Genomic DNA, 16,620 nt, shown 5'->3' on the forward strand with positions numbered 1-16,620 from the left:
ACTTGGTGATCCTAATAAGGATAAAGAATTATTGAAAACATATAGCCGAATGGCTATTGGATACGCTTTTTAGTTCGATTTTATTCTGAGGTATAATAGTTCAGATATTGATCTTTCGAGGTAACTGCAGAATTACTTGGATTAAGAAAAAGCGAATTACTATTTAGGCAAAGGTCGGATGAAACGAAATTGCAGCTGATGTGTTGATCACGTCACCCAAATAAATGTATAAAAGCCAGTCTGTCCAGTCATATCTTTTTGTGGGCTATAATTTTAAAAAGTATTGTTTAAGAGAGTTGGCTATTTATCTATTAATTAATTAATGTTATTATTTATTTATTTTAACTTTAACAGTAAATTCCGTGAAGAAAACCATGATGGTGTAACATTTTGGTCAAAATGGTCAAAATTGGTATAAGTTCATAAATGACAACTACAGACTAGAAAATTCACGTATCAAAGAGATCTAAGCAGAGTAATGTTATCTGCGACAAATATAATTGTTTATAATGGCATTTTCCTTTGAAAAAAGAAAAAAAAAGAAAAAAAAACTTGCGAGATTTTACAACTTTATACTCATTTATCTGGAAATGAAACTTTATATATTTAGGTCTATACCATTTATAGTTTTCAGTTATTCAAATACTGATCTGTTTCCTTGTGAGTCTAGGAGGGATTTTAATTTTTCGTAAAATTGTATTTAGCGTCGCGAATGGAATTGAAGCATAGTTATGTTGGAAAATCTCTTTTTCTTCATGAATTTCCAAGGAAAATGTTTACTTTCTCTATTTCAATTTTTCCTTTATTATTATTATTATTATTATTATTATTATTATTATTATTATTATTATTATTATTATTATTATTATTAATAATAATAATAATAATAATAATAATAATAATAATAATAATAATAATAATAATAATAATAATAATAATAATAATAATAATAAAAAATAATTGTTTAACTTAGAATGTGATTTGTATCAGAGCTGCGAAACGTAATGGTTTGGAATACATATATAATTGCAAATTAAATAATGTGGTTGAATTTTACATAATTTATTTAATATATATAATATTTAGAAAAGTAGATATATTACAATAAAATGGTGTTGTGTTTGTTTTAAAGGCACCGTAACATCATGGACCAGATGATGGATATGATGGAGAAGTACGCCAACAACTTGGAAGATCTAGTCAATGAGAGGACTCGTCTTTTGTACGAAGAAAAACAAAAGACGGAAGACCTCTTGCACCGAATGCTCCCAAGGTATGAGAAAGCGTAGATGGTTTTTAAAAATATAAATTAGCAACATTCAAACTACCTAGGTAAATGTTAGATATACTGTGTGATTATACAAGTGTTTATCAGATAATTGCACATATTACCTAATTGTATTAATCAATTACTATAATTAATCAAGTAATAATTAACGCTATGATTCATTAAACAACTGCAACAAATTTACAAAGAGATAGTTCTTTTCTTTAGTATTATTGAGTTCCTAATCTGAAATTCGTTTTTGTCTTCTCTCTTTTTTTCTTTCTTTGAAACAATTGTCAGTACTGATTCCTAGTTTTCTTTACTTTTCAGACCTGTTGCGTCCTGTTTAACGAAAGGTATAGGTGTGGAACCTGAGTCTTTTGATTTAGTCACCATTTATTTCAGTGATATAGTTGGTTTTACAGCTATGTCAGCTGAAAGCACTCCTCTTCAGGTAAGTTAAACTTATATATATATATATATATATATATATATATATATATATATATATATATATATAAAATATATATATGTATATGTATATGTATGTATATATATATATATATATATATATATATATATATATATATATATATATATATATATATATATATATATATATATATATATATATATACAAGTACAGTCGTCTGTTCAGTTAATTGCACACTGCTGCTCTTCACGTAGTATGTAATTTGTCCTAACAAACTATCACCAACAACCTGACGCTGCGGTCGCTGCCTGATTGTTGCCAGTCCAGATATCTAATATGTTTTCGACTCCAGTTGTTTCCATTAAATTAATAAGTATATATATATATATATATATATCCTTGCGATATCAGACGTTAATTTTTGCGAAAGAATAGTTGAACCGACGTTGACTAAATCATTTTCATCTCTTAGTTCGGACAATATGGAACTTCCACTGAATCAAAGCTAATAACACAATGAAAACATGCAATTCTTGTTATTTTCAGTATTTTTACTGTACCCAAAAAGTAGCAAGACTTGTCTATTTTCATTGTGTTATTACCTTTGACTAAGTTGAACGTACAAAGAAGATGGATGTTACCTTCCGAAATTCCCTGTGACCTTTATTCCTCATCTTCTATAACACAATTCAAAGCGTATACCTACAGTATAGTGCAATTAATTAAGAAATGTGTTTGCTGTTGGAACATTTCATGGGACTTTACACTTTCATTATTAAAAGTAGGGAAACGTGGTTGCTCTGCTTTTTACGACCATTTAAGACAGTACTTACATTATATCTAACGTAATGTATATGTTTTGTACTGTGTTATAGGGGATGAGGAAAAGCGGCTACAGGGAATTTAGAGAGATAAAGATATTTCTGAGTGCAGTATCTAATGTTCATCTTCTTTGTAAGTTCAGCTTAGTCAAAAATAATAATACAATGAAAACAGGCAAGTTTTTCTACTTTTCGGTACAGTAGTACCGAAAATAACAAGAATTGCATGTTTTCATTGTGTTGTTAGCTTTGACATTGGAATTTACTTAAAATATTGTTCAAAATAAGGAATGAAGAAGACAGTCAACCTAGATTCTAAATTACGTCCTTTCGCAGATAATTGACGTCTGATGTTGTAAGGGAAAATATCCAAATATAATCGAACACTAATGAAGTTAATATTAAGGTTGGTGTAAAGCAACAAGTTTTGCCGATAGATGTCACTACAGTCTTCGTGTCTCATGTATTTTTTACCTTTCACGAAAATTCACGATTTCTCTTACAAATTTCAACCTAGAAGCTTCAAATTTTTAGAGAAAAAACTTCATAACATATCGAAGGCAAGAATCCGTGCCGATTTTTTATTTAGAATTTTCTTCATTGTTGAAATGGCTTGATTGTTGAAATGGATATCCAAACCTTTAACAATATAACTGTTTCAAGAATTAAGAAAATTCTAAATAAAAAATCGATACGGATTGTTGCCTTCGATAGGTTATGAAGTTCCTTCTCTAAACCTTTGGGGTCTCTAGGTTGAAATCTGTAAGAGAAATCGTGAATTTTCGTGAAAGGTAAAAAATACATGAGAGAGATACGAAGACTGCGGTGACGTCTATCGGCAAAACTTGCCCCTTTAAACCATTGTATGATTAAGCCAATGTTGTAATAAAACCCTTGTTAGTTATTCTTTACAAAATTAAAAGGAAAATCTTGAGATAGAAAATATGCGCAGGAAATTTACTGTAAAGAGACGTACCTATAGCCCTTCCATATAAAATAGTTGTTACATGATCATTGTTATACTGTATATTTTAAGAGAGAAGTGTTATTTATACGTGTATTTTGATCAGTATACTTACATACGGTGTACATATACATATTAAGAGAAAGTCACACGTTCGTACTTATCTATTTGGAATAAAAACATCATAATTCTTCACGTATTGCTAAAAGTATTCCTGATTATTGTTCTAATCAATTATATAAGTATCAGTTTGAATGTATACGATAACAGATATTTTTCCGTTTCTTTAATTAAGATTACTACGCTTTTAAATTAATCAGTAGAAATGATCACATTGAAATTTAGATTCTTGTTATTTCAGGTGGTCAATTTCCTGAACGACCTCTATACATTATTTGATCGAATCATTAAGGGATATGATGTATACAAAGTTGAAACCATTGGAGACGCTTACATGGTGGTAAGTTATTATATCATTGTGTTTACATTAGCTAAACTTAATATGTAAGTAGTAGTAGTAGTTTCTATCGTGCATAAAGTACTTCTAATTTTATAAGGTGTAGACGTATCTTTGATAAAGTGTTTTATTTGTGTTAGCATACGTAGACAACTTTGTGAGTATTGCTCCCTAAAAGTACACAGTCGTAAATATATCTTTTGATATGTATTAGAAGGTAAGATAGCACATTTCAATTAAAGTTTAGGTCTTAGAAACATCTTAATGTTATATATAGGTTTTAGAGAAACCAAAACAGTTCATTATTTTGTGGCTTTTTTCCAAGACAGAGTTACAAGTTACAAACAGTTTTTTTTTTTTTTTTTGCTATTAGAAGGACAGTATGTGGTACAAACATCTTATATGATAATTGAAGTATACAAAGTTTCATTTACATCGAATTGGAGTCAGTCATTAGATATATCATTCTATTGCATCTTAGAGAATCAATATTATTATTATATTGATGTTATATCACTCTGTCGCATCTTAAAATATAATCAATATTATCATTCTGTTTACATATATCACTCTGTTGTATCTTGAAACATCATATCACAGTGGCTCAGTGGTAGGGCGTTTATTTCTGAAGCATGGGGTCCCTAATTCTATACCGAGCCAAGTAAGTTTGTGGTAGGCAACATTGTATCCGTGGGTTTTCTAGAGGTACTACCATTTCCTCCCGCATTTTCATTCTACAAATTATTCCATTACTCTTTTGTCTCCCTTAGCCTAAAGGACATAATCGTTGCATGTTAAACTGAAAATATTTCACTTCATTTTTTGAAACATAATCAATATTATCATTCTTTTCACGTTATATCATTCTGTCGCATTTTGAGACACAGCCAATATTATTATGCTCTTGACGTTATATCACTCTGTCGTATTTTGAAATAGTCAATACTATCATTATGATCACATTAATTTTACTTCATACCATTTAGGGTTCGTCTTTACTGATCTTTCTAAGTCACGGAGAAACGTTATTATAATAGTTGAAAGAAATGGAAATAATAAAAAAATTATTAAGTTACATGGATTTCCAGTTTCGTCAGTCTATATATAGACATATTTTAAGTACAGAAACGTATATAAAAAAATACAAGTTACTTATTCATCATCATGATAATCATAAGTATTTTCCCACGATTGGCAGATCATCACTTTTCATCAATACAGAAACTTCCGTAAACTACGTTCCTTAGCTAACCCCTAGCATTTATTTGTTTTAATATCATGCAATTTTATTATTACTATTTCCTGAATGATATGATTAATATAAGATCTATTTATTCTGCTTAGGTATCTGGATTGCCTATTCGGAATGGTGATCGACATGCAGGAGAAATCGCCTCAATGGCATTGGAGTTGTTGGAAAATGTCAAATCGTACAAAATAGCCCACAGACCTCATGATACCTTAAAACTAAGGATTGGTATTCACACAGGTAAAACGAATGTTAATTTGTAGTTATCTGGTTCATAAGTACTTACCAATTTGTACTAACTATGTAAGTAAATTTACTAATTGGACTAAGTCGAATGCATTTCAAGTCACAGGATACTTTTAAATTAACTAATTTATTACGATATTACACAGATTTCGCGTCTAGTGTCAAGATTTAGAGCTAGCAATCCTTCAGATACAGCCCAGAAGGTCAATTATTAAAATAAATTTTCTCACTGTAGTTCTCAATAGTAAAGATATCTATGTGAATTGTTGTCAAAGGTATTTGTCAGCATTTCATATAATTCTTACTCCTTCTTCCACATCTCTGTTGTTTCGAATAGTCAAATACAGTTTATCAATGTGTTACAGTTTTTCTTAAAGTATAATACAGGCTAATATCATGTGAGTACTAGAAGTATGTGCTCCAGTGTGTAAAAGTATATTTCATATGAGTGTTTCTCGTTACTCTTCTTGTACATTGACCGTGTTTATATGCCTTCTTTTCTACGCATAATTTATACCAAGGATGCAATCGTTATCTCCAAGGATGTATTAACTTATTATTTTCAGTTTCTTCCATTTATGATCTGATATTATTTGTACTGTCTCAAACAATATTTATTTGACACTATTCAGGCTATTCATTTCGTGATATTTATATCCTAAGGACAAATTAAATATCTATTCTATAGGTATTCATTTTTTTGATATATTACACTTTTTCTTAAAATATTTTTGAATTAATTTTATATCCTTACTTCCAAGAACATCTCTAACTTCTCTAAAACCTTCCATATTTCTGTTTCCAACAGTAAGAAGAACAGAAGTTGGAAAATTACACCTTTTGCTTCTCTCTCTACTGAAATTCAAATATCTATTTATTAGCACTTTTGTATGTTGTATAGACTTGTATCAATGTATTATTAAATGTAATTGTCAAAATAATATTGATTAATAAATTAGAATAGAAAATTTATTTGTCATTAAGTTTTGCAAGTAATAGACAATGTTAAATTGAAAAAGATATATATAGTAAAGGTAATAAAATGTTAAATAAAACGTTTTTCTTCAGAAACTTTTTTTTTTTTTTTTTTTTTTAACATTCAACGAACGCTTCTACTGAATAAAAATGTGTTCGCTGTTAGTCAATTATACAAGTTCTTTTTATGAACCTTTAATAGCAGCTAGCAGCTGTATGGAGGATGCTACTTTATTAAACAGCTTCCATCTTACAATTAAATAAAAGTTTTGATTGAAAAATCTCTATTAACATGAATTTTCTTACACCATTTAGTAGATTGCTACAACTTAAAGTACTTCTTAATTATTAATTTTTAAGCTCTTCTACATTTTATTCATACTTCGTTCATACTTCGAATTGATACTTCATTTCACTATGCTACCATATAATTCGATCTATACTTTTGAATTTAAATTCATTTTACTGGCCGTCTCTCTGACATAATTAAGTTAAATGTTTCGTTGCCTCTGCGCTGAGAAGGCGAGCCACTTAATAAGTAAATAAATCATTATGTTACTAAATATAATTGTCAAAATAATGTTGCTTAATAAAACAGAATAGAAAATTTTATTGTTAATAAGTTTTAGAAGTAATAAACAACGTTCAATTATGAAAGGTATATAGTTAAGGTAATACAAATTTAAATAAAACACCTTACTTTAGAAATACAGTTCTCTTACGTTCAATGAACTCTTGTATTGGATTAAATAAAAAAGGTATGTGGTAAGTGTTAGCACATTATATTTTGACTAATTCAAAAATTTTTGTTAACTTCTTGACGTTGGCTTGGATCTGAGTTGTTTTCAGATTTTAGGAGAAACGCTTCATTTTTTCTTAGCTTCCGCTGACGTTCACTTTCTAGATTATCTCCGATGATAAAATTTTGATACATAAAAAAAAAAAAGAAAAAAAAAAGAAATCACTTTTGACTATAAAGATTATTATCTTGAACTACAACTTCAATTTCACTCTCATCATTAGTCAGAGAAGATTGTGCGATGTCAGTCAAGTGATGCAATGTAATACAAGTAATTTCTGAAATATATGTAACGAGTAATAGCCTAATTTTATGAAGTGACTTCGTTACTTTTACGTTATTTTTATTACTTTTTTAAACATTTGAACTGTGTAGAGGAAGAAATTTCCTTAAAAGAATGAAAGAAAAATAAAAGATATTTTTATAGAATATTCTTTAACGGAGTTTTCAAAAATCTAGTGTTTGTAATTGAGCGTTGGCATTTCACGCTTTTTGTCGCCCAAGTAGAGAAGATCAATATATCTGCAAATACAGAATCTTTAGTTGTTAGGTCAAGTTCAGATCTTTCTATGTTACTTTTTGATTTGTAGGGAAACTACATTGTGTGTGAAAAGACTCCGATACCAGATACTGTACAGGAAAGTGAGATTATATATCAAAGTGAGGTTATTAAATCTTCTTACCTTTTCTATCTTATAAAGAGCATTCAACATAGCAGAGGACAACACAAACAAAAGAAATTAATAAGTGCTACTTGAATGTTGTCTCAAAACATAGTATTAGTCAACTCCGAGAAGAAATTCTTCGTAAATGAAGGAAAGAAAGAGATAAAAAATAAAAAATATATAATTTTAACCTTAAGAATCGATTGACACTGTAACGTATTGGGTTTTCCGCAAGACAACGTGACGGTAAATTAGCACACTCTGTGGTAAAGTGACGTAGCGGTAACATGTTACATTTTAAAAGTTACTTACGCAATTCAGTGTGATTTTAAGTTGAGAATGAATTAAGTTGATTGATATTGATAATGGTTCGTAAGTAGAGATGTAACAGAGAATCGGTTTCTAATCCCAATCTCTTTGTTCTCAATCTGTGATTAATATCTATGTGAATAACGTAATTAAACTTCTCAAACGCTTGAGCTTCGATCTCATTGCTAGTAATCAGGTTGGGCGAGGCTAAGTGACTAAGATGTAATGTGTGGTTGAGGTTAATGAGTCATGTGGATGAGGTCACGGAAACCCTAGGTATACAGCAACTATTTCGTCCGTGATACATATAGATAGGCCTTAGAAATGGAGAAAATGCACTACACCGCAATTTTCCAGAACAATTGTTGTTGAAACAGTAAATTATAAACACTACAAAACTGAATTTGAAGTAGTAAGATTATATTCTTATTAATAAGTGGTCTCCGGTTATAACTCATTATTTAAATATGTTGATCCTAGTACTTAAGCAGACAAAGTTTCTATAAATGTTCTAGCAGAAACTTTTTTTACGAGCAACCGACGATGAACCTAACACTATTTCGTAACGAATACATTTTGTTAATTTTATATTCTGGAATTAATATACTATTTTTAATTTCAGGTTACGTTCTATATTGCTATAATTCTTAATTTTATTTTAATATTTCTCATTCCAGGACCTGTTGTAGCTGGTGTAGTTGGTCTGACAATGCCAAGATATTGTTTGTTTGGCGACACAGTAAATACTGCTAGCAGAATGGAGTCGAATGGTGAACCTTTGAAAATCCATCTGAGTCCACAGTGTAAAGAAGCATTGGAAAAAATTGGTGGTTATGTTACAGAGGTGCGTGGTATAGTGCATATGAAGGGAAAAGGAGAAGTGAAGACTTATTGGTTACTGAGAGCCACCGAGACAGCAATTCAAAAGAGAGAAGTAGATGTTGGAGAACTACCTCCGCTCTTTAGCCGACCAACCATCGACAACCGACGTAGAAGTCCCAAACTAAACAGCGATTCTCGGCAAGCGTCCATTTGTGGAGCTGGAAGTCGACGCCAGTCAGCAGCTGCTGTTCTTAGAGGTCAGGAGAGTTGTGATGGAGGAGGAGGACCTGGTACACCAAATCCATCTTCGATGTGGGGCTCGGAATCAACTCCCTTAAAACGTAGGGCATTCCATAGGACTAATTCCGCAGCGTCAGCGAGTGCTACTACGGAGAAACCTGCTGAACATTCGAAAGAGACTTTGGATACATATCCAATGGGAAGCCAGAAGCTCGATTGTGTGCCAGAAGAGAAAAAACAAATCAACAACGATCGTAGCAGTACTCCTAGTGCAATGCGTGAATCTAAGTCCTTAGATCTGTTTCCTTCTGACCTCAAAAATAAACATTTGTACCTTCCACATTTGTTACCAAAACGAGAAGCGAGATCGCTTGAAAACTGTTCAAATGGTGCTAAATTTGTAGACGTGCGTGTAACGTTCCCCAACGGTGATGTGAAACAAAGAAATAGCCTCACCGAAGACGTTCATACCCCACTTCTGTGTAACAATGTGAACACCAGTGTTCCGAATAGTCATAACAAAGAGGAACAAGGAGGTGACAAAAGTCATCCGAAACGATGGCATTCCTTAGAAGAAGTGGCAAGCAATTCTTCCAAAAAGTCAGCTCGTAGCTCTTTGAAAAGCTGGCTAGTTGGACTGTTTAACGGGAACGGCTTACGAACAAGCAATTCCTCATTGCGCAAAGGTGTTGGATACAGTGATTTGCCATCAGAGAAAGAAAGCATTGTCTGATACTAGCTTGATTCTTTTCTGAGACGGAAAAAAAGTAAAAGGAATATCATTCAGGGAATGAAAACTGCGAGGCAGACATTTTTTGTATGGCTGTGAAAGATTTTTTTTTTTAAAAAAAAGAATAACAAGGTGCCAAGTGTTATCAAATTTATTTTTTAAGTGTAGAAAAAAACAAAGAAAAAATATTGATGTTATGAAAACGTTAAAGCTGAATTCTATGGGGAAAAGAAGTGATAAGAGATTTGTTGTGTAGATAGTGAGAAGTTTTATATTTGTATGGATGTGTTAATAACTTATATCCTTTTATAAGACTACTGACAAAGAGAAAATGTATGAGTTAAAGAATTTCAAGAAACTTCATAGGAAATTATCTCTATAAACAGTGTTTTTATATATTTAATTCTGTCTCTTGTTTTTAAACTTCATTCATCATTTTCTGGTTTTAATATTTTTTTTTTAATCTATAGAACACGACTGCTTAAAAAAAGAAATCTGTCAATTTCTGTGTATATTTTTAGAAAAAATTTAGACACGTTTTTATTTTAATTACATGATTAAGTAGTACAAAACATTATATAGTAAACCACATTCTAATGACGTACAAAAAGAATCAGGTTTTAATTTTGCTTTTTATTCAATTAATTAATTGGTTTGTTTCATTATTCTGACAAGTAACGCACATCGTTAGTAAAACGTTTGAATTATCATAAATTTTCATTCATATTTTCGTTTAAGAGTCGTATATATATATATATATATATATATATATATATATATATATATATATATATACAGTATATATATGGAGGAACTTAATACTTTAGAGAAATGTTGCCATATCTAAATAAAACGTATTGTAAATGAAAATGTGCAATTTTTCATAATTTTAAAGTAACGCTTACATTCACGAATTGTATTGTGTCATATGGGAAAAATTGTGAATGTGATAAATAATTTTTGAGTAAAATTTCTCTTTGTGTTTTCTATAACAAATACATTGGCGCCGATGACTCAGGCTTGATGCTTGAGAATTTTTCACTCTTTGGACTTTATTGCTATAGTTATTTGGAAACATTGATGATGATTGTTTTGTTGAAATGAACAGTTTGGTCATCGAAATAAATGATAAAGAAATTTTCATTTCAATTAAACAGGGTTTCGTTTTCACATAAGAAAAGACGTGAGGTCCATCAGGAAACAGATAACTTTTATCGGTACATCTGAGCAAAATATAGCGATATAGTGAAATAAAATAAAAATGTATAATATTTTAAAATTTATTAAGTGTTTTTATTTTATAAGGAATATAAAATAATCATATTATTTTTATCAGATATCTGGATTCGATTTTATTGCAATTTTTTATTGTTTACATTCCAAAAATAAGTTAAATATACACTTGTTTAGAATTTTTGCTTTCCTAGTACTCATACTTTAAATGGTATCGAAAATAGTTTAATGGTCGAAAACTACTTTTCGTGTTATTAATATTACTCAATTCTATCCTATTCTTTAATCTTTCATGTTTCACTCACTTGCAGTTTCTTTCGTGTTTCATGTATAATACTTAAGAAAACTATGAATAAATAATTCAAAATATGAAAGTAAAACTGGCCGTTATCAACACCTAAAAATGTTGAAAGTAATAGTAGAAAATATAAATATGTCTGAATACGTTAAGTTGTTACAGTATTGCGTAGCAGTGTGGTAACCAACCTGTTTAGGATTGAGAGTTACTTGTCATTTCAGAAATTACGGGCGGTCCACTTATCTGTACACTAGCCCTCTAGAGAGAATCATAAAACAATAACAGTGATCTATATAAACAGTATGACACAGACTACTGCGTCTTCTAATCGACCGGCAAGTTGTGTATCGATCACTGTTTACTAGCCCTTAAAGGGAGCCATAAAACAATAACAGTGATCGATACAAACAGTATGACGAATAGCATTACAGGCTATTTCTCACGACTTGCGGTAGACACATTGGCTATCCCTGGTATATCAGATAGAGTGAAAAATTCTATATATTGCATTATTATTATTATTATTATTATTATTATTATTATTATTATTATTATTATTATTATTATTATTATTATTATAATTATTATTATTATTTAGAAAGAAGCAATGCTTTAAGATCTATATAAGTAAACATATAATATAAGTAAGTATATAAGTAAAATTTGTAGGAGTAGTGTCCTGAAATGATTCAAGGAAGTGTCAAAATTTAGAGATATATATTCAATTAGTTGTGACTTAGTTATGAAGATTGATTGGCCTTCATTAAAACATCTGAGAATTACTTTAAGCATGTAATTTGTTTTAAAGATAAATTATAAATACAATACTGTATTAGTAACGTTTCTTACAAGTATTAATTTGAGGAAAAAAAATGTTCTCAACAACTTTTATTTTCCAGAGCATTTCAAAATCACATTGAAGGTTTGTTTCAACCCGACGAGCTTTCGAAACACCGTATTAAGTATTCCTTTTTGTTGAAGACATTTTTTAAAAATCTTTTCTTTCCAATATCATCTTACGTCAATTTAATGTAATGCTTAGAAGTGTTTAGGTGTCATTCCTATTATTAAGTAAAGCTTACAAGTATATCTTGCTCCTATCTTACGTGTCTAATAGTTTATCTATTTTCATGTGAAAACTATCTTTGATTATTACGTATTGTTTAACTAATTCAGCAGTGAATTCAATAGTTCATGCTCATTAATGAGACCAACTTCGATTCAGAATATAGCTCCAATTAATTGTTAGGTTCATTTATTTGAAGGTATTAAGAGGAAAGTATGTAAAACTACAGCTTTATGTTGTAATAATAAGTCAATTTACTTTAGCTACAAAAATGATGCAAGCATGTATGATAATCGAAAATGGGAGTTGCAGTAAATGAAACCATTAATCATACTAAAATATTGTACAGTTATAATAATAATAATAATAATAATAATAATAATAATAATAATAATAATAATAATAATAATAATAATAATAATAATAATAATATCTGAAATTGTACTAATTATATATGGCTCCTCGACTTTAAAACCAGGGACTCTTTTCTTTTAATAACCATTTAATTAATAATTTCTGTAATACAATCGAAAGCGTATTTCGCCAAATTACAATTTCTCATCCAAAATATTTAAAAAAAATCGAATTAACTATATTCACTGGAAACAAAGTAATAAAAATGCTCGTGAACACCTTAATATATTACTGAATAAAGATCTGTTCTAGTTAATTTTAAATATAACATTATTTTGTTATTAAAATAAATTTAATTTCTTCGACCATTAAACAAATACTAGGTTTTCTCTGTGCTGCACTGTTGTTACTTTATTATTTTTCCCCCCAGTTGTATCGGTTTTAATTTTTTGAAACCTATTTCTTCGTCGTTTCATCCTCGACAATGATTACCATGAAATGCAGTCGAAATTCTTGAGAGAACTTTTTCTTCTGTCCACGAAGTTGTTATGTGCTGTACAACTCTTTTAATTTTAAAATCAGCATATTGTAGTTCCCATTTGACTAGTGAATACTTCTAGCTATTTGCTTATTTTAAATTTTGTTAAAGTTACGAAGAAGTTTCGGAAAGCAAAAATTAAGTTTGCAGCTAAACGAGTTTTCTGTATTTTCTTTCTTTCTTTTAGTCTTTAGGTTGTGTACACTTTAGTCCGTTTGAAACATGCTTATTCAGAAGAACTGTTATGACATAATGTTCAGTATACAAACAATGCATAAGTTACGTACTGGATTTTATTTTTTTTTTGACAGAAAAAATTGTAGTGTTATGAATACTTAAAGTAGTATTGTCATTGAATGTGGAACAATTGTGTAATTAAAATATTTAAATTAATTAATTTTAATACCTCTTCTATCTTGAACCAGTGATACAAACAAGTTTTACAAAGAAACAGCATCAACTAATACACCTGAATCTGTAAACTGAGAACTTTAGTTCAGACTGTGCCTGCTTATATTGGTTATACAGAAAGTACAGGTTGATCCATAAGTGGTAATCATCTGTATGAAGCAAATATGAACTGACAAATAGTAATTCAACGTTTTGGAATAACGAAAATCCATTAGACCAATCACCAACGTGAGGATCATCTTTCAATCCACCATTTGAGATTGAATTAGGTTGTTTGTACAATAACTGAGCAAGAAACTCTCTTAATAGACTTCTTTATCTTGAACTTGCGGACTATGACGGTATTATCAATTTTCAGATTAATTTGGGTTAGTCGCTGTCGTTTCTTTGTTAGATTTATATGTGATAGTTAATTATTATTTTTGTTCAAATAATGACCTAATTATATGTTATACACCAATATGTACCACAAGGGATGTGGTACATATTGTACAAGGCATGTGTGTACAAGGAATGTGGTAAAAGAATAGGCAAGGATTGTGTTTTACTAAATAGTTTTAAAAGATCTGAAGCACAAAACAATATGAGAAAAGTATGTTTCCCCCTGGAATTCAGCTTCGATGTTGCAAAATAATGTTACTATAGATACAAAAAGAGAAACTGACGTAAATATTTACCTTGTATTGTGGTACATATATACATATATAAATATATATTATTTTTGTGTAATTCGTAATGTGTCTCATTAAGCAAATGTTGCATGTCAAACATGCTATGTGCCTGTTGTGAACTGTAATGATTTAAGTAAAAAGAATATTGTGAAAAGTAAAAATAATAAAGATAAAAAGTTGTTGTTCTTTTATTTACCTAAAATTCCTTACTAACCTTCGTAATTATCAGTGAGGTGTAACATAATATCTGTATTTTAGAGGTGAGAGATCAGGAATTCACGTTTTTTTCTTTTTTTTTTCTTTTTTTTTTGAATAGATGTAATTTTACGCGCTCTATTAAGTAGCAATTAAACCTGAAATCCAAAACTTCAGTTAGGTAGCTTGTGAGTGATAAAGGATCCTATGGTCTGATATTATTCTCGTGGAAAAAATTACGCTTTTCGTTCTACTTTACACCTCTAAGGCACAGATAATTGAATTAGGAAGAATGTTAAATTTTTTTTTTAAAGTGAAATTTTGTATTCAACAATATCATGTTGGAATTATTGAGATAAATAATGAATTATTGTAGGTAGTCCCAGAACAACATGTGTTCAAAATGAAGATCTTCAGGCAGCAATTGAGGCAAATAGTGGCCAAACATGTGAGGAACTGAGATTACAGTTCAAGGTGAGTGGAGAAACCAATCGGCAGCATCTCCATCAATTTGGAAAGCACCACAAGTGGGTCGATGGGTCCCACATAATATGACTCCGGGCCAGAAGGCAACGCGAGCAGACACCTGTGTTTCTTTGCCGTCTCGTCTGAGGAAGAAACCATTTCTGGACAGAATATTGACATGTGATGGGAAGTGGGTCCTGTACGAAGCTCCACGGCGCTGTCATCATTGATTAGCACCCCATGAACCGGATAAAAAGCAGCTGAAAATAGCACTGCACCAGAACAAGGTCCTCCTGTGATGAGATGTTTGCCGCACTGTGCATCGGGAACTGTTACCAGCTGGTCAGAGCATCAATGCAACTGTGTACTATCAACAGTTAAACCGTGTTCAAGAAAAACTCAAAACTCTGGAGCCAGGACTTCTGAATTGGAAAGGGGTTCTCCTGTTACAGAACAACGCTAAACCCCACGTGGCTAGGATGTCCCGAGATACCATTCTACACCTTGGATAGAAAACACTGTTGCATCCATCATACTCCCCAGACATTGCATCGTCCGATTATCACCTGTCCCATGCCTTGGACAGTCTTCTTAGAGAACGCCAGTTCAAATCCCTAGTAGAGGTGCAAAATGCACTTGATACCTTCTTCGCTTCACGTCCCACCAAGTTCTACCGTGATGGAATCCATAGCCTTCCAGAACGTTGGTAGAAGGTCATCGATACTGATGGAGACTATTTTGATCTTCGAGGTACGTCTTAGGTGAGATATGGATGTTCGAAGGTGGTGGGTGAAGAAGCGACAGAACTTTCTTGGTTACCTTTATATAATAAAAAGCTATACCTTGCAGGATACCGAGCATGGAGAAATTAGGAAGTATAAACTACTGTCGATGGAGTTATAAGCATAACGACTCGTCAGAAAATGGTACATCATATCAAAGAAGCGTAACTCATATACAAGGCCATTGTGCCACACGCGATTAAAGGCGTTTTTAAGAACGAATAAAAGTAGACTTAATTTAACAGTTTTATCATAATACGAGTTCGTACAAAAGGTTATCGATGAGACTATGTTTAGGTCAGAAACCGGCTTGGGGTGTACGTAACAGATCATTAGCTAAAATATGGTTATGGAGTCTAGGGACTATGATGCACTCGAAGATTTAGTTGAGTGTAGATGTGAGCTGAATGGGACTATAAACAGCTGGGTCTGTTTTGTCTTTATGGGGTTTCAGTATCATGAGAGCTTTTAGAAACTTTTCAGTTAGGTGGATAGTAGACGGTTCGGAGTACAAAGTTTTACAATGTCGTCAAAATATGAAGTAGACTAGAGAGGGTTTTCTTTAATATGGCGGTAGATATTACAGTCAAACTCTGGCTCCGTGTTCTTCTTGTGATATATCACGTTCGA

The 16,620-nt window shown here is 30.9% G+C and overlaps 1 protein-coding gene across 2 annotated transcripts in view; it reads left to right on the forward strand.

Moving 5' to 3' along the window:
* Positions 1-14,727, forward strand: part of LOC145680629 (receptor-type guanylate cyclase Gyc76C-like) — a 777,573-nt gene extending 762,846 nt beyond the window's left edge. For both annotated transcript variants that reach the window (XM_081751318.1, XM_081751319.1), the window contains exons 15-19: positions 1,133-1,273; positions 1,598-1,721; positions 3,847-3,945; positions 5,287-5,431; positions 8,863-14,727. In XM_081751318.1, coding sequence (XP_081607444.1) covers positions 1,133-1,273; positions 1,598-1,721; positions 3,847-3,945; positions 5,287-5,431; positions 8,863-9,980 — 1,627 coding nt within the window. In that variant the 3' untranslated portion in view covers positions 9,981-14,727. The remainder of the gene's footprint in view (positions 1-1,132; positions 1,274-1,597; positions 1,722-3,846; positions 3,946-5,286; positions 5,432-8,862) is intronic.
* The last annotated feature ends 1,893 nt before the right edge of the window (positions 14,728-16,620 follow it).

This window comes from Thermobia domestica, chromosome 3, assembly GCF_964235325.1.
Source record: "Thermobia domestica chromosome 3, izTheDome1.hap1.1, whole genome shotgun sequence".
Taxonomy (NCBI): Eukaryota; Metazoa; Arthropoda; class Insecta; order Zygentoma; family Lepismatidae; genus Thermobia; species Thermobia domestica.